This window comes from Heterodontus francisci, chromosome 5 (genome assembly GCF_036365525.1).
Source record: "Heterodontus francisci isolate sHetFra1 chromosome 5, sHetFra1.hap1, whole genome shotgun sequence".
NCBI classification, from domain to species: Eukaryota; Metazoa; Chordata; class Chondrichthyes; order Heterodontiformes; family Heterodontidae; genus Heterodontus; species Heterodontus francisci.
In genome coordinates, this window is record NC_090375.1 from 155,866,676 (window position 1) to 155,886,714 (window position 20,039).

At 42.4% G+C, this 20,039-nt stretch overlaps 1 protein-coding gene across 1 annotated transcript in view; it reads left to right on the plus strand.

Annotated features, from left to right (window-relative positions):
- Positions 1–19,569, plus strand: part of LOC137370287 (golgin subfamily A member 4-like) — a 282,307-nt gene extending 262,738 nt beyond the window's left edge. Inside the window, 2 exon segments of the mRNA XM_068032665.1 lie at positions 4,245–4,308; positions 19,044–19,569. Of these exon segments, the coding sequence (XP_067888766.1) occupies positions 4,245–4,274 (30 nt within the window). The 3' untranslated portion in view covers positions 4,275–4,308; positions 19,044–19,569.
- Positions 19,570–20,039: the final 470 nt, after the last annotated feature.

Here is a 20,039-nt window from a genome sequence, read left to right on the forward strand (position 1 = left end):
CATCTCAAATTGCCCTTGAGAAGGTGGTGGTGAGCCACCTTCTTGAACCACTGCAGTCCATGTGGTTTAGGTACACTCACAGTGATCTTAGGAAGGGAGTTCCAGGATTTTGACCCAGCGACAGTGAAAGAACGGCAATATGGTTCTAAGTCAGGAGAAGGATAATGCTGGAGCATATATTTACTCAGTTTCACATTTCTTGTGCAGAGTAAGAGGATTGCAGACATGCATCTCCTCACTCAAAACCCTCCACAGGTCTCAGTGAGTTTCTCCTTATAAGTGCTCAACTACGACCCCAATTAACACCCTTCACCTGCAGATAATCAAACCACTGACACACAATTAACAGATTCCCTTTCTTTTACATTACAACTTGGATTAACATGCTCAAACAATATTTCAAAATAAGTGGGATTTTATGCACAAAGTATTAACATGCTCAAAAAATATTTCAGAATAAATCAAAATAAATTCCATATTGGGTACAAAGTATTACATTGTGAGACACCCCTCCTCTGTTTTACAAAAAGAAATGTTAGTACAATCAGCTGATGACTTAAGTTTGGAGATTTCCTTTCTCTCCAGCATTTGTTACAATCCAGCAATACGTAGTCTTTTCTCACTCTCACTTTTTGTAGAGCGCACATTGTCCCACGAAGAACGATTATCCACATAACATTCAATGGGTATCCTTGCTTCACTATGTCCCTTGTTCAGAATTTCACCCAAAATATTTGACGAATAGAACCCCATATCCACTGCCTCCGCAAGACCCAGTGTTTCCGCAGCTAATGTGCTTTTAACAACCCATTTATTTTCTTAGCCTCCCAAACTAAAGGTCAACATTTCCCGTTTTCACCCATCAGAAATATTATGAAGCCAGCTGCACTCAAATACTCATCAGCAAGATTAGCATGTGAAGCATTACTAAAAATTATTAGCTTCATATTCTTTGGGTCACCTAAGGATGCGAACTTCAGTACACATTTCTGCAGATTTAGTTTTTCAACCAGTCGCTCTTCAAAACCCCTCGCAAGGAGCCTCATTTTAGCCTCATCAGTTCCATCGGGAAGGACTTTTTCAGTACAAATCTACACATGAGTATGTCAGGATGAGATGAAGTTCTTGTGCAGCGTCAACAATTTTCCATAATGGGTTTGCTTGTGTGAGAATTTGGCTCTAATTCAAAGTGTGTGCTTTAAATAAAGCTTTATCACGCCAGTTATAGTGCAGATTTTGCAGAATATTTTTTCAAGAGGCCGTATTGAAAATATGGATCAGTTTAAAAGTTGGTTTGTCTCTTTATTTCTTGGAATATGCCAGTTTGTATGTCCTGACAGATTAAAACACAGCTGGTGCAGTAGAACTAGATCTTCAGTGACAGGATAACTGGAAAGAGATATTAATTTGGTGTATTATACCATGTTTTACTGAAAGAGAGGGAAATCAGCAATTTAGGGAAAATTTGACTACTAAAGAGGTAATGAATTACTTAACAGGTAAGAGACACCTAACAATTTATTTATCATGTGGCAAATATAATTTACAGTGTAACCTCAGTGTAACCTATTGATAGTGCCCATATTATTGTGTAATTAATTATAAATATTCGCATTTTACATTTAGTTTATTGAGGACTTAAAAGCATAGGAGAGCACTTTAATATCATGGAGCAAATTAGCAGAGGTCATCAGACTCTGTAGCAGGGATCATTGATTAGCAATATTGGGAGCTGATATTCTCTCTACCCACCCCCACCCCCAAAAAAGAAAACCCTCGCTGCTCTATGGGTAAATCCCCACAACAAAGCTACCTGACTTCAGCGAACCTTGCGCAAATACTGGCCTGTTTATTTCTGTGTTGTGCATCCAGTTGATTTATCCACTGAGCCACAGGAGAGGCACTTCTTTCTTCCCACACCCATCCATCAGTAATTTTGAATAGGGTTCAAAGACAGCTGTAATATTGTACTAGTTCTTGACTAGTGAAAATAGCCATCAAAAAAGTGAGATCTCAGTGGTCCTGAGACAACAATCATTTTATAGTACTTTCACCAGCCTCTGTTAGGACTGATGTGACTTGTTGCAGTTAAAATATTTAAATATTATCAAATTCATGAAGAAAAACTGTTTTAATGGGTTAAATTACTGACAGCAGGGACTAAATGAGTCACCAGTAACTGTATCCAGGTACTTTTGATGTAAGACCCATTCCCTCCATGTTTAATTCAGGGCATTTGTAATCCCCTCCGCAACTCTGTCATTAGCGAATCTAGCACATATCAGGACTCGAATTGTGATCTTCCTGGTTTGTGACTCAGCATTTGTGAGGTCAGACTCACTGTCGTAAGTGTTCCAGCAGAACCATACAGTCTTGAAGCTTGCTCCATTTTCAATGATTGCCCAATTTTTTAACATTAATTTGTTTATTGCTGAAGAGTGAGACATGCTGTCGAAGCTTTTTGTCTTGCACTCATCAGGACAGTTGCAGGAATGCCAAATTTCAAATGGAGCAACAATTTATACTGCATGAGAAAAGATTGTTGATTGGTTGGCAAGCTGACTCTAGTTGAGGCGTCGCCATGGAGAGTGCACAGTATGTACAGTCGGTATTCTGCCTGTTGCGAACAGCTGAAGGTATGTGCTGTTCGATACAATTTGCCAGTTGTTGGGGCATATGGTCTACATACCTGCCATCGCACCAGCACTGGAATTCATATACCACATTACTCATTTCAGCTGCTTGCAAAAGACAGATTACTGACCGTACTCAACCAGCTCGTGCTTGCAAAATTCAGAACACAATGTCTAATGTTGGATGTGATTCCTCAATTGGACAGCACTTACTGAACAATCCCGAGTTTGCTAAGAATTACACTAACAGTCAATTTAAGATTATCATTCGGGCTCGCAATGTGGCTGACCTTTGCTTACTAGAAGCTACATATTCACATGCAGCGACCTGTACTCTGCAGGCAACATGTCCAGGCGTTGCACCCTTTTTGAATTTAGAAAATGCTTGGGGAACAGTAGTTCCCTGGTGCATTCTCCCTGGCAATACCTCGACCAATCAGAGTCGACTTGACAACCAATTAGCACCCTTTTCTCATGCAGTATAAATTGTTGCTCCCTTTGAAATTTGGCATTCTTGCATCTGTCCTGATGAGTGCAAGACGAAAAGCTTCAACAGCCTGTCTTTTTTTTTTAGCAATACTCAAGTTCTGTACTACCAAGCAACTATTAATTTGTTTATTGCTGTACTTTTCAACTCTGTCATTACTACTGAATATAATGTACTCACTTTCAGTCTGTATTTGGTGTCCACAAATGTAAATAACTTTATGTACAAGTGGATGATCTTGGTAGAAAGTAACAGGATCATAAACTAGCATCTGAATCATCACAGATTGACCTGTACATAGTATTTTAAGAGGAAAATACACATTTTATTTTTGTTTCGCACAAAAGCATAGGTACAATAGAGGTGTTAGCATTTAGGTGATTATATTGGCCTGGATTTTGCAGTCACCGGTGAGCAATCGGTGCTTGATTTTAATTGCACTTTCAGCTGTCCTCAGATTTTTCATGAGCAGCAGCCTAACGTCATCAGGCATCTGGAACAGAGTGGCACCCTCTACAGGGAATCTGTGTTTTGTGTGATCAGGGCAAGCAATAGCATGTCTCTTCAACCAGTCACATTGAAGAATGCTAACTGAGACACGCAGTGTCTAAGCCAGGAAGTGAAAGTTAGAATATTTAATTCAATATAAAATAAAGTACAAAAGCGAAATGAAGAAAGTCAAAGAAATATGGGATTAAGAGAAAGAAAAAGTTAACATTACTTTCTTTTTAAATGTTGGTAGAAAGTAACAGGTTTGTAAATTAGCATCTGAATCAGTCACAGATTGACCTGTAAATAGCATTTTAAGAGGAAAATACATGGTTGTTCAAATTTAACATATTAATTGTATTGTGTTAAATTAGCTTAATTCTAACAGGTCCCATTTCTAAGTGTGTCAGGCCTTTCCAAGGAACTAGTTGTTGGTCCAATGTAGGAGCATTTTCTGGCTCTCTACCCATGATTCATCACTGATTTCTCCCATTCAGATGCTAGTTTAACAATCCTTATAATTGTTTAGACAATTCATCGAGCAGTTACCTCTATTGCATGCATTTTCCATGGCAGTGGGTGTGTTACATGCTTATCTAATAAATGCCATTATGCTCATTACCCTTGCTCTGTAGTATTCCTCATCTCGCACTGGTATTTTCTGAGAATTGGTTGGTGCTGCAGTCACTTAACGCATGGGTGAGTGATACCTTTTGTTTGTCTTTTTTTGTAACATAACATAAAGCTATCCTACTAACAAACTAATGCAAGTATTCTATCACTCGTCTATTTCGACACTGTAATTGATTGACGGTGCAGATCAATGTTCGTACAGGAAAATCTGTAACAAGAAACAGAAATTCAGTCTTTCCTTCCACAGCCCTCATATAGTGTGCCTTACCATGGATTACACTTTTTAGTTTAATTTTCTGAAGGAGATGACCAAAAAGTGAAATATCTAGGAATGGGAAGACCAAATAATAACAAAGACAGATTGAAGTGTTTTACCTGTAAAAATGTATCCTGTCATTTTAAAAATGATCACATTTTAGAAGGTTAGCTGGTATCACATTAGAATTCCATGGTTTACATTTGCGCATCTTCAAATCTTGTTCAACTCAATCACAGTTTGTTGCCTTGAGCAGATTGCAGAATGATTTCCTTCATATAGTGGATAATTCTCATCACCGATTTATTTTGTTCCAGTTGTTGACCATTTGCCTGTTGTACTGTTTCATGGTCAAGAACTTCATGCAGGCTATATCACTGCAACAAAAATGTTCTCTGGTGTACTTCTAGATTTGCAAGCTGCAGCATTATAGAAATGATTATCATTATTCAGGTCCTCTAGGTGAACAGGTTGAAGATTTGCTGAGAAAAGTATCTCAAACATTAAGATGGATTTTTTTTAATGGTTATATAGTGAAACTGTCATCCTAGGGATTCTGGTTTCCTGTCTAGGGGTTGAAAGAGGCCTTGTCCCCTGCTCATTTAAAGCCATTCTGTGTTTCTCTACCAGAAGTTCATGCACCACATCGTGGGAGGCAGTCCACAGATTGTGCACAAAAAAACTGCTTCAGTATTGGTTTGGGACCTTAATTTGATCCTTTGCATGGTTGTGATATGGCCTTCATGTTACTGCGTTTTTGTTAGAGTCATAGAGTTATACAGCACAGAAACAAGCCCTTCAGCCCATCGTGTCTGTGCCGGCATTGTTATTGGAAGTCACTCTTCGGTGGGCTCTGGGAAGTTAACTATCTTCTGATGGTGAGGCAGTATAGAAGGTAGACTGTATCATACATGATGCTCGTATCGCTAAATGGAGACGAAATAGCTGGTTTAAAGGTGGGTGAGCTTGCAGCATGGGTTGGTACCTGGGATCTCGATGTAGTGGCCATTTCGGAGACATGGGTAGAGCAGGGACAGGAATGGATGTTGCAGGTTCCGGGATTTAGATGTTTCAGTAAGAACAGAGAAGATGGTAAAAGAGGGGGGGGTGTGGCATTGTTAATCAAGGAGAGTATTACAGCGGCAGAAAGGACGTTTGAGGACTCGTCTACTGAGGTAGTATGGGCCGAGGTTAGAAACAGGAGAGGTGAGGTCACCCTGTTGGGAGTCTTTTATAGACCTCCAAATAGTTCCAGAGATGTAGAGGAAAGGATAGCGAAGATGATTCTCGACAGGAGCGAGAGTAACAGGGTAGTTGTTATGGGGGACTTTAACTTTCCAAATATCGACTGGAAATACTATAGTTCGAGTACTTTAGATGGGTCAGTTTTTGTCCAGTGTGTGCAGGAGGGTTTTCTGACACAGTATGTAGACAGGCCAACCAGGGGCGATGCCACATTGGATTTGGTACTGGGTAATGAACCCGGCCAGGTGTTAGATTTAGATGTAGGTGAGCACTTTGGTGATAGTGATCACAATTCGGTTAGGTTTACCTTAGCGATGGGCAGGGACAGGTATATACCGCAGGGCAAGAATTATAGCTGGGGGAAAGGAAATTATGATGCGATTAGGCAAGATTTAGGATGCGTAGGATGGGGAAGGAAACTGCAGGGGATGGGAACAATCGAAATGTGGAGCTTATTCAAGGAGCAGCTACTGCGTGTCCTTGATAAGTATGTACCTGTGAGGCAGGGAGGAAGTTGTCGTGCAAGGGAGCCGTGGTTTACTAAAGAAGTTGAAGCGCTTGTCAAGAGGAAGAAGAAGGCTTATGTTAGGATGAGACGTGAAGGCTCAGTTTGGGCGCTTGAGAGTTACAAGCTAGCCAGGAAGGATCTAAAGGGAGAGCTAAGAAGAGCAAGGAGAGGACACGAGAAGTCATTGGCGGATAGGATCAGGGAAAACCCTAAGGCTTTCTATAGGTATATCAGGAATAAAAGAATGACTAGAGTTAGATTAGGGCCAATCAAGGATAGTAGTGGGAAGTTGTGTGTGGAATCAGAGGAGATAGGGGAAGTGTTAAATGAATATTTTGCGTCAGTATTTACAGTAGAGAAAGAAAATGTTGTCGAGGAGAATACTGAGATTCAGGCTACTAGGCTAGATGGGATTGAGGTTCACAAGGAGGAGGTGTTAGCAATTTTGGAAAGTGTGAAAATAGTTAAGTCCCCTGGGCCAGATGGGATTTATCCTAGGATTCTCTGAGAAGCTAGGGAGGAGATTGCAGAGCCTTTGTCCTTGATCTTTATGTCGTCATTGTCGACAGGAATAGTGCCGGAAGACTGGAGGATAGCAAATGTTGTCCCCTTGTTCAAGAAGGGGAGTAGAGACAGCCCTGGTAATTATAGACCTGTGAGCCTTACTTCGGTTGTGGGTAAAATGTTGGAAAAGGTTATAAGAGACAGGATTTATAATCATCTTGAAAAGTTTAAGTTCATTATCGATAGTCAGCACGGTTTTGTGACGGGTAGGTCGTGCCTCACAAACCTTATTGAGTTTTTCGAGAAGGTGACCAAACAGGTGGATGAGGGTAAAGCAGTGGATGTGGTGTACATGGATTTCAGTAAGGCGTTTGATAAGGTTCCCCATGGTAGGCTATTGCAGAAAATACGGAAGTATGGGATTGAAGGTGATTTAGAGCTTTGGATCAGAAATTGGCTAGCTGAAAGAAGACAGAGGGTGGTGGTTGATGGCAAATGTTCATCCTGGAGTTTAGTTACTAGTGGTGTACCGCAAGGATCTGTTTTGGGGCCACTGCTGTTTGTCATTTTTATAAATGACCTGGAAGAGGGTGTCGAAGGGTGGGTTAGTAAATTTGCGGATGACACTAAGGTCGGTGGAGTTGTGGATAGTGCCGAAGGATGTTGTAGGGTTCAGAGGGACATAGATAGGCTGCAGAGCTGGGCTGAGAGATGGCAAATGGAGTTTAATGCGGAAAAGTGCGAGGTGATTCACTTTGGAAGGAGTAACAGGAATGCAGAGTACTGGGCTAATGGGAAGATTCTTGGTAGTGTAGATGAGCAGAGAGATCTTGGTGTCCAGGTGCATAAATCCCTGAAGGTTGCTACCCAGGTTAATAGGGCTGTTAAGAAGGCATATGGTGTGTTAGCTTTTATTAGTAGGGGTATCGAGTTTCGGAGCCACGAGGTCATGCTGCAGCTGTACAAAACTCTGGTGAGACCGCACCTGGAGTATTGCGTGCAGTTCTGGTCACCGCATTATAGGAAGGATGTGGAAGCTATGGAAAGGGTGCAGAGGAGATTTGCTAGGATGTTGCCTGGTATGGAGGGAAGGTCTTACGAGGAAAGGCTGAGGGACTTGAGGTTGTTTTCGTTGGAGAGGAGGAGAGGTGACTTAATAGAGACATATAAGATAATCAGAGGGTTAGATAGGGTGGATAGTGAGAGTCTTTTTCCTCAGATGGTGATGGCAAACACGAGGGGACATAGCTTTAAGTTGAGGGGTGATAGATATAGGACAGATGTCAGAGGTAGTTTCTTTACTCAGAGAGTAGTAGGGGCGTGGAACGCCCTGCCTGCAGCAGTAGTAGACTCGCCAACTTTAAGGGCATTTAAGTGGTCATTGGATAGACATATGGATGAAAATGGAATAGTGTAGGTCAGATGGTTTCACAGGTCGGCACAACATCGAGGGCCGAAGGGCCTGTACTGCGCTGTAATGTTCTAATTCTAATAGCTATTGGTTCTAATTGTTGGTTACTTGTGTTTCTCCTAGTGATATATGAGGAAGATGTTTTTATTTCAAAGGGATGATGCCATGATCTGACCCTTCCAAACGAGAGGGCACCTTGGAAAATCACAAACTTTGCAATCATCTTTCCTGAGATGAGGTTCCTTTTGGGAGCTTTAGATTCTTTTGTTTAACATTCAGTAGTGTCTCCACTATAATGCTCCTTCGTTTAATTGACATGCAATTCAAGTCAATTCTACCAGTTGATTGCAAGTAGAGCATTTTTCCTAGTTTCCAAGGACATTATGATTACCTGATTAGAAACATAGAAAAATAGGAGCAAGAGTAGGCCATTCGGCCTACACCATGTAATTAATAGAACAAAGCAGTTTGCTCTTGCTTGGCATCTTCCATTTCTCTGTCAATGACTGACCTCAGTGGGGGAGTTTTTCCCACCTTAAGTCTTCAAATTAAGCTTATTACCTTTTTAAATACTGCAGTAAAAGAGCCTAATTCATCATACATAATTGTCACTGCACTAAGAAATACATAATTATAAATTATTATTAAAAAAACACCTCAAAAGGACAAAGAAGGTGTGGGGAAATAATTTTTTTGTTCAGATAGGTTCCCATTCTGCCCTGAGAAAAAGACAACAAAGCTTCATATTAGCCAGTTTGAAATATCTTGAACTTTGCAATCTTGTGCAGTTGGACATTTTACCTCCCTCCTTGACCACACTAATGACTAGCATTACCTGGATGCTCTGTGTACATCTTGGAATGGTTCCATGTGCTTTAACAGGAACTAACACTTCAGATAGGCTGAGAAGACAATCTGGATCCACCGAATCATCTAGTAGTGGCTTTCTAGAATTGGGCATTTCTGTACTGCCTCGCAAACTGATCAAGACTGTCAGCTTCATTTGAAGTGAATGGAGCCCCATTGGACACATTCAGTCATTGCAGTGATATAGGAACAGGAATAGACAGTTCAGCCCTCGTGTTTGTTCTGTCATTCAGTCACATGACAGCTGAATTGTATCTTAACTCCATCTACCTGCTTTTGTTCTGTAATCCTTAATACCCTTGCTTAACAAAAACCTATTAATGTCAGTTTTGAAATTTTAATTCGATCTAGCCTCGATAGCTTTAAGTGGAGGAGGGGGTGGGGGGGAAGGAAGAGTTCCAGATTTCCACTACCCTTTGTGTGAAGAAGTGCTTGCTGACATCACACGTGAATGGGCAGGCTCTAATATTAAGGTTATGCCCCCTTGTTCTGGACTTTCCCAATCAGAGGTGTTACAGCCGGGTTGCAAGGGGTGTGGGTGATTTCCACTGTTAACTGATCGGAGTCGTATTTTGTTTAAAATGATGAGTTAGCCCCTGGGTGTTTTACTTGCCAAATAAGCAAACAGTGACAGGTTTTATTTTTATTTTTTTTTAAATTTTATTTAGAGATACAGCACTGAAACAGGCCCTTCGGCCCACCGAGTCTGTGCCGACCAACAACCACCCATTTATACTAACCCTACAGTAATCCCATATTCCCTATCACCTCCCTACACTAGGGGCAATTTACAATGGCCAATTTACCTATCACCTGCAAGTCTTTGGATGTGGGAGGAAACCGGAGCACCCGGCGAAAACGCACGCAGACACAGGGAGAACTTGCAAACTCCGCACAGGCAGTACCCAGAATCGAACCCGGGTCCCTGGAGCTGTGAGGCTGCGGTGCTAACCACTGCGCCACTGTGCCACCCATGTAGGTTTAAAAGAGAAGATTAACTATTTATTAAACGATATTCATTTCCTGAAATGTCTGCAATACCATTCACGCACACATTCACACACTCATGTACTCTTGAGAAGATTGATAGAAGGCATAGGATAATGGTTCAAGGTGTGGTAGGTGTTTGTGGTTTACAGTAAACCTGTTGAACCTTCTAAGTAGAACAGTGTTTTTTAAAGATGCAGACATGTTGTTTGTAGTCTTGATTTGTTGAGGTGTTGTAGATTTCTGGTGGTTTAAGATTTCAGATTGGAGGTGGTGGGTCACTTTCACTTCTCTGCTGCAGCAAATTGAAATGTTGAATTAGCAGCAGGCCTCCTTCCTTGCCTGGCTGGACTTAGTCTCTGTCCATCCTGTCAACTCCTTTAATCATTTTCTATTCTGAAGAGAATATGTTCTTGTCTGTGTAGCTCCTTACCACCTTCTCGAGGGCATTTAGGGATGGGCAATAAATACTGGCCAGGCTGGCAATGCCACATCCCATGTAGAAATAAATCAACCTCATAATTTAACCCTTTTAGCCCAAGTATCATTCTAGTGAATCTGTTTTGTACTTTCCATCCTTCCTCAGGACTTCTTTCCACAGCCGCTGGCTGGACTGCTTTTCTGTGATGTTCTTGTAATCTCGCGATCTGTCTCTCACTGTCTGTCTCTCTCTCAAAACCCTCCGCTGGCTGGAGTCATACCTAGCGCAAAGGAAGATGGTTGTGGTTGTTGGAAGTCAATCATCTGAGCTCCAGGACATCACTGCAGGAGTGTCCTAGGCCCAACCATCTTCAGCTGCTTCATCAATGACCTTCCTTCAATCATAAGGTCAGAAGTGGGGATGTTCGCGGATGATTGCACAATATTCAGCACCATTCGTGACTCCTCAGATACTGAAGCAGTCCGTGTAGAAATGCAGCAAGACCTGGACAATATCCAGGCTTGGGCTGATAAGTGGCAAGTAACATTCGCGCCACACAAGTGCCAGGCAATGACCATCTCCAACAAGAGAGAATCTAACCATCTCCCCTTGACATTCAATGGCATTACCATCACTGAATCACCCACTATCAACATCCTAGGGGCTACCATTGACCGGAAACTGAACTGGAGTAGCCATATAAATACCGTGGCGACAAGAGCAGGTCAGAGGCTAGGAATCCTGAGGCGAGTAACTCACCTCCTGACTCCCCAAAGTCTGTCCACCATCTACAAGGCACAAGTCAGGAGTGTGATAGAATACTCTCCACTTGCCTGGATGGGTGCAGCTCCAACAACACTCAAGAAGCTCGACACCATCCAGGACAAAGCAGCCCGCTTGATTGGCACCCCATCTACAAACATTCACTCCCTCCACCACCGACGCACGGTGGCAGCAGTGTGTGCCATCTACAAGATGCACTGCAGCAATGCATCAAGGCTCCTTAGACAGCACCTTCCAAACCCACGGCCTCTACCAACTAGAAGGACAAGTGCAGCAAATACATGGGAACACCACCACCTGCAAGTTCCCCTCCAAGTCACACATCATCCTGACTTGGAACTATATCGCCGTTCCTTCACTGTCGCTGGGTCAAAATCCTGGAACTCCCTTCCTAACAGCACTGTGGGTATACCTACCCCAAATGGACTGCAGCGGTTCAAGAAGGCAGCTCACCACCACCTTCTCAAGGGCAATTAGGGATGGGCAATAAATGCTGGCCTGGCTAGCGTCGCCCACATCCCATGAATGAATAAAAAAAAACTGTCTCTCTGTCATTGTCTCTCTCTCTCTCTCTCTCTCTCTCTCTCTCTCTCTCTATGTCTCTCTCTCTCTCTCTCTCTCTCTCTCTCTCTCCCCAGAGGGTTACCTTTTAAGATCAAAATTCATCATTAACATTTCTTGTCCCCGACACTTGGTTTTTCTCCCCTGGTGTGACCACAAAATGAACCAGGTGTAGAATCCATGGTCATCCATTAATGTCTAGATGAGTATAATCCTGTTATGATGTGGCTACTTCACACCTTAGTTTCAGAAGAACCCATTCAATTCAGCGGCAAGGTGGGGAAGCAGTGAGGGCTGGAGCAAGTGGCTGAGGGAAGGCAGTGGCGAGGTGGGGAGTGAGTGGCCAAGCGGGGGAGAAGTGGCAAGGCGGGGAGCGAGCGACCAACAGACGGGCGCAGGAGGGAGCAGCAAAGAGAAACGCAGTGGCAGGAGGGGGCAGGGAACTGTTGGGGATGGGATGGGTTTAAGGCTGCGTTTGCTTTTTGTGACAAATTGAGCAGTGCTGTCTTTATTACTGGTAGCTGCCTGAGACAGTGATGTTTCAGTGGATGATGCTGCATTTGTGCATGTGCCAGTACTGCGCCGCCTAGTGGTTGCGTTGTCAGCAAACCCAGCCTTTGTAAATCTTTGTAAATCGACTGTTAAATCTCTCTGCTCTTCCACAATTTTAAGCTTCTCATCATTTTGAAAATATTCTGATCTATCTTTGAGGTTGAAAGTGGATGACCTCACACTTTACAACATCAAACTCCATCTGCCACCATTTTGCCCACTCACTTGATCTATAATTGTTCCTTCGCAACTTTCTGCTCCCATTTCTATTTACCGTGCCATCAAATCTGGTATCAGCAGCGAGCTCAAACTCAAGCCATATAAATATGGTGAAAAGCTGAGATTCTAGTAGAGATCCCAGGTGACACCATTAGTCATATCCAGGCAATTTGAGTGCATACCCATTACCCTTATTCTCCTGCCACCTAACCAATTCCTTATCCACGTTAGCTGGTTGCTTCCTATTGCATGCACCACCATTTTTGTTAACCATCTCTTGTGTGGAACCTTATTGAATGCCTTCTGGATACACAGCACTGAAACAGCTGAAAAGGGAAATATTATCCCCAAGTGGTCATTGTGATGCTACAAAATCAAACATATTTCATTGTAAGGCATGCAGGGGCTATGGTAGTTATGTTAGTGGGCTGATAATCTAAAGGCCTGATCAATGATCTGGCAAAATGAATTCAGATCCAACCTGGTAGTTGGAGAACACTAATTCAGTTTGTTAAATAAATCTGGAATAAAAAGCTAGTATCAGTAATGGTGACCATGAAATGTCATTAAAAATGATCTGGTTCACAAATGTCTTTCAAGGAAGAAAATCTGCTTTCCTTACCCAGTCTGGCCTGTATCTGATTGCAGACCCAGAAATGGCCCAGCAGGCCATTCAGTTTTGTATCAGACTCTTAGGAAAAGGTCAAAGAAGATTGAAACTGAACAGACCACTCAGGATACTGGTTATACAGGCACTGGACATTACAAAGGCACACCCAGCCCAGTTGATCCTGCAAAGTCCTCACTAACATCTGGGGAGTTACGCCAAGAAGTCACTTGTGGAAGTGGTGTACAAGCTACCTAACATTAACCACACTGTAGGACGGGGTATAAAGGAAGAAATAATGGCAGCTTGTCAGAATGGTACAGCGATAATTATGGGGGATTTTAACTTACATAAAGACTGGAAAAATCAGATGGGCAGAGGTAGCCTAGATGAGGAGTACATAGAATATTTTCGGGATAATTTCTTGGAATGATACATTCTGGAGCCAACCAGAGAGCAGGCTATACTAGACCTGGTATTGTGCAACGAGATAGGATTAATTAATGACCTCATAGTTACGGCGCCCCTAGGTTGCAGCAATTATAATATGATTTAATTTTACATTCAGTTTGAGGGAGAGAAGAGTGGGACCAAGTCTAGTATTTTAAACTGAAATAAGGGCAATTATGAGGACATGAAAGCAGAGCTAGCTAAAGTGAACTGGCAAATTAGGTTAAGGGATAGGTCAATAGAGATGCAGTGGCAGACATTTAAGGGGATATTTCAGAATACACAGAATAAATACATTTCAATGAGAAAGAAAAATTGCAAGGGTGGGACCCACCATCTGTGGTTAACTAAAACAGTTAAAGATAGTATCAAACTTAAAGCCTATAATTGCACAAAGATGGGAGGTAGGTCAGAAGATTGGACACAATATGAAAAACATCAAAGAATGACTAAAGGATTGATATGGAAGGTAAAATTAGAGTACAAGAGAAAGCTAGCTAGAAATATAAACACAAATAGTAAGAGTTTCTGTAGATATTTAAAAAAGAGTTAACAAAGTGAGTGTTGGTCCTATAGAAAGTGAGTCTGGGGAATTTAATAATGGAGATGGCAGATGAATTAAAGAGGTAATTTGCATCGGTCTTAACCATTGAGGATACAAGTAACATCCCAGTATTAGCTGTAAGTCAGGAAACGGAAGGGAGGGAGGAACTCAAGAAAATTAAAATCACCAGGGAAGTGGTACTGAACAAATTGTTGGAGCTGCGGGCTGACAAGTCCCCAGGTCCTGATGGACTTCATCCTTGGGTGTTAAAAGAAGCGGCTAGTGAGATAGTTGATGCGTTAGTTTTAATTTTCCAAAATTCCCTAGATTCGGGGAAGGTTCCGTTAAATTGGAAAATAGCAAATGTAAATCCTTTATTCAAAAAGGGAGGGAGAAAGAATGCAGAAAACTACAGGCCAGCTATCTTAACATCTGTCTCAGGGAAAATGTTAGAAGCTGCTATTAAAGACGGTATAGCAGGGCATTTTGAAAAATTCAAGGTAATCGGGCAGAGTCAACATGGTTTTGTGAAAGGGAAATCATGTTTAACCAATTTATTGGAGTTCTTTGAGGGAGTTACATGTGCTGTGGATAAAGGGGAACCAGTGGATGTATTGTACTTAGATTTCCAGAAGGCATTTGATAAGGTGCCACGTCAAAGGTTATTGCAGAAAATGAAAGCTCGTGGTGTAGGAGGTAACATATTGGCATGGATAGAAGATTGGCTAGCTAACAGGAAACAGAGAGTAGACATAAATTGGTCATTTTCTGGTTGGCAAGATGTATGCTACAGGGATCTGTGCTAGGGCCTCAACGTTTTACAATTTATGTAAATGACTTCGATGAAGGGACAGAAGGTATGGTTGCTAAATTTGCTGATGACGCGAAGATAGATAGGAAAGTAACTTGTGAAGAGGACATAAGCAGGCTACAAAGGGATATATATAGGTTAAGTGAGCAGGCAAAGACCTGGCAAATGGCGTATAATGTAGGAATGTGTGCAAATTTTCCACTTTGGCAGGAAGAATAGAAAAGAAGCATATTATCTAAATGGTGAGAGATTGCAGAACTCTGAGATACAGAGGGATCTGGCTGTCCCAGTGCATGAATCGCAAAAGGTTAGTGTGCAAGTACAGCATGTAATTAGGAAAGCTAATAGAATGTTATCGTTTATCGCAAGGGGAATTGAACACAAAAGTAGGGAGGTTATGCTTCAGCTATACAGGGCATTGTTGAGACCAATTGTGGAGTACTGTGTACAGTATTGGTCTCCTTATTTAAGGAAGGATGTAAATGCGTTGGAATCAGTACAGAGAAGGTTTACTAGACTAATACCTAGAATGGGCGGGCTGTCTTACGAGGAAAGATTGGACAGGCTAGGCTTGTATCCACTGGAATTTAGAAGAGTAAGGTGACTTGATTGAAACATATAAGATCCTAAGGGGTCTTGACAGGGTGGATGTGGAAAGGATGTTTCCCCTTGTGGAAGAATCTAGAACCAGGGGTCACTGTTTTAAAATAAGGGGTTGCCCATTTAAGACAGAGATGAGAAATTTTTTCTCTCAGAGGGTCGTGAGTCTTTGGAATTCTCTTCCTCAGAAGGCGGTGGAAGCAGAGTCTTTGAATATTTTTAAAGCAGAGGTAGATAGATTCTTGATGAGCAAGGGGGTGGAAGGGTATTGGGGGTAGGTGGAAATGTGGAGTAATCAGTTCAGCCATGAACTTATTGAATGGCGGAGCAGGCTCAAAGAGCCTAGTGGCCTGCTCCTGCGTATGTATGTTCGTTTGCCACAATTGGGAGAGCTGTCTCTCAGACTAGTTGAGCAACAGCCTGACATAGTCATACTGGCAGAATGATACCTCTCAGCCAATGGCCCAGACTTCTCCGTCACCATCTATGGATAGGTCCTGTCTCACCAACATAACAGGCCCACGGGAGATGGTGGCACAGTAGTATACAGTTGGGAGGGAGTATCCCTGAGGGTCCTCAGTATTGACTCTGGATCCCATGAAGTCTCATGGCTTCATGTCAATCATGCGTGAGAGAGCCTCCTGCTGTTTACCACCTACCATCCTCCCTCAGCCAATGAATTAGTACTCGTCCATTTTGAACACCACTTGGAAGAAGCACTGAGGGTAGCAAGGGCATAAAATGTAGTCTGGGTGGAGAACTTCAATGTCCATCACCAAGACTAGCTTGGTAGCACCACTACTGACTGAGCTGGCCACGTCCTGAAGGATATATCTGCCAGACCAGGTCTGTGACAGGTGGTGAGAGAACCAACATGAGGGAATACCCTACTTGACCTCGTTCTCACTAATTGTCCAGTTGCAGATGTATCTATGCATGCTAGTATTGGTATCAGTCACTGCTGCTAAGTCCTCCATGAAGGTCCTCAATATTCACTCCCTTCCCCACCGATACACTGGCAGCAGTGTGTACCATCTACAGGGTGCACTGCAGCAGCTCACCAAGGCTCCTTCGACAGCACCTTCCAAACCCACGGCATGTACCACCTAGAAGGACAAGGGCAGCAGATGCATGGTGACACCATCACCTGCAAGTTCCTCTCCAAGCCACACATCATCCTGACTTGGAACTATATCGTCGTTCCTTCACTGCCGCTGGGTCAAAATCTTGGAACTCCCTAACAGCACTGCGGGTGTCCCCACACCCCAAGCACTGCAGCAGTTCAAGAAGGAAGCTCACCACCACCTTCTTGAGGGCAATTAGGGATGGGCAATATATGCTGGCCTACGCCCACATCCCTTGAGTGAATGAAAAAAAAAGTCCTGTCTTCAAACTGTGGAAACCCTCCATCCAATGCTACCTCTGTCCTAAATGGGATAGATTCAGAACAGAGCTGGCAGCTCAAAACTGGGTATCCACCAGGCATTGTGGGACATCAGCAGGAGTCGAATTGTATTGCATCACAATCTGAACCTCATGGCCCAGAATATCCCTCACTCTATTATTACCATCAAGCCAGAGATCAACCCTTGGTCAATGATAAGTATAGAACAGCAAACCAAGAGCAGCATCAGGCATACGTGAAAATGAGGTGCCAATTTGGTGAAGCTACACAGGAATGCATGCGTGTTAAACAACAGAAGTAGCATACTATTGACAGCTAAGTGTTCCCACAACCAGCTGATCTGATCAAAGCACTGCACTTCTGCTATATCCAGTTGTGAATGGTGGTGCGCAATTAACCAGTAACAGGAGGACGAGGCCCCATGAAAATCCCCAGTCTCAATGATCCAGACTGAGTGCGCAAAAATAAAGCCAAAGCATTTGCAACCATCTTCAGTCAGAAGTGGTGATTGGATGAAGCTTCTTGGCGTCCTCCTGAGGTCCCGACTATCACAGAGCCAGTCTTCAGCCAATTCGATTTACTCTGCATGGTATCAAGAAACGGCTGAATGCATTGGATACAGCAAAGTCTATGGGCCCTGACATCAGCCTGGCTATTGTGCTGCAGACTTGTTCTCCAGGACTAGCCATGCCTGTAGCCAAGTACAGTTACAGCACTAGTGTCTACCCGACAAAGTAGAAAATTGCCCAGTTGCGTCCTGTCCACAAAAAGCAGGACAAATCTAGTCCAACCAATTACCACCCCATTCGTCTGCTTACAGTCATCAAAATGTTGGAAGCTGTCGTTAACAGCTCTATCAAGTGGCACTTAGGCACCAATACCCCACTCTCCGATGCTCAGTTTGGGTTCCGTCAGGGCCACTCATCTCCAACAACATTAACCAGAACATAACTGGACCAGCCACATAAATACTGTATCTCCAAAAACAGGTTAGAGATTGGGTGTTTGTGGCAAGTAACTCACCTCCTAACTCCTCACAGTCTTTCCATCATCTACAAGGCACAAGTCTGGAGTGTGATGGAATACTCTGCACTTGCCTGGATCAGTGTAGTTCCAACAACACTCAGGAAGTGCGACATCATCCAAAACAAAGCAGCTGCTTGATCGACATCCCATCCACTGCCTTAAACATTCACTCCCTCTACCACTGGCACACAATGGCAGCAGTGTACACCATCTACAAGATGCACTGTAGCAACTCGCCAAGCCTCCTTAGCCAGCACCTCCCAAGCATGTAACCACTACACCCAGAGGGACAAGGGCAGCAGGCTTAAGGGAACACCACCACCTGCAAGTGCCCCTCCAAGTTACTCATGATCCTGACTTGGAAATATATCACTGTTCCTTCATTGTCACTGGATCAAAATCCTGGAACTCCCAACCTCACAGTACTTACCCCACATGGACTGCAGCAGTTCAAGAAGGCAGCTCACCATCATCTTCTCGAGGATAGTTAGGGATGGGCACAGCATCATCCACGTCCCTTTACCGAATAAAAATATATATATTTCTATCGATGTGTTTTCTTAAAGCTGAGATGGAAAGGTAGGGAGGGGATTGCTATAAGCAGGAAATACTTCAGTTATAATAAAAACAAAGTGCTGGAAATACTCAGCAGGTCTGGCAGCCTCTGTGGAGAGAGAAGCAGAGTTAACGTTTCAGGTCTGTGACCTTTCATATGTTCTGAAATTGATAATCTTTTTTGAGGGCTCTTTTGCCCCTCTGGGCTGGTCATTGGAATAATCAGAAAATTGTGCTTTTATTTATGGATTACAAAATGTAATTGAGTTACTTAAAACTATATTCTATATTGCAGAAACATCAATGGTATGTTCATGAATCTATATATGTCTTTTGTGGATCACCAAAGCTTTAATCATTCAAGACATGGACCATAGGAACAAAGTCATTTGGTTGCATTGCCAAGAAATTGCATATTATGATCTGACAATATAACAGGGAAATAATTGTGGTGTACTTTACAAAATGATCATTTGTTTCCTTTTCCAGACTTGGTTACGCTAACTGGAAATCTTCAAGGGTGAAACAGAGCTGTTCTATGATCATGCTGCTGGGATGTTATTTATCTGGTTGCGAGTGGGGAGAAGGGAAATGTGGTACTGTTATCAAGATGATGTTTCTATGGCCTTTTACTGTGATTTGTACAAATACTAAAACTTAAAGACACAAAACATTATTCTTATGTTAACTCTAGCAGATTCTTGTTAAATGGCACTAGGATAAATTGTGCAATAAATTTCTAATGGGATATAAGCCGTTAATGGACACTGTTAATGTTTGACTGGAATGCTTTCTGTACAGCTTGATTTTTTTTTTTGCTAGGTCATATCCTTGGAGCTTCAGCTTATAAAGATACCAAATCGCAGTACCTCGTTTGTTTACTATAGCTTTTGTACTTGTATTTTGGAAAGATACACTACTGTAAATTGTAAATACATGATTCATATCTATGCTAAGCAGAAGGGTAACTTGTAACATTCACTTGGAGAAGTGAAATAAAGTTTTATTTACTGTACGACAGCGATGTCTTTGTGTTTTGTTAGCCTGATCACCTGTTTGTAAACATGTAGAGAAGTGCTTTTCCAAGATCGATTTACATGGTATTTGCTAACCATTTTAGCATCTTTCCACCATCTCTGTCACAGCTGTACCTGTGCCAAACTGAAGGCCTTTACTTCAAAGAACTGCCAGTGATTTCTCTTGATCTGTTTTAACTTAACACAACAGCTGACCGTGAATTATATAAATGTAAACAGCTTGCATCAGCTTAATTTAGGGTAATATTTCAAGTTATTAGTCGCTGTCCCATGGCATTTCTGATGGGAACTGAAAACAGGCCGAGCGATAAATTTAGGCCTGAAATTTTCTTTTGAGATCTCATTTTGCCACTGTAACTATGCTGAAAGTGTTGGAAACTCCAGTTATGTGCATAACCACAACAACAACATGTATTTATATAGCATCTTTAACGTAGTAAAGCATCCC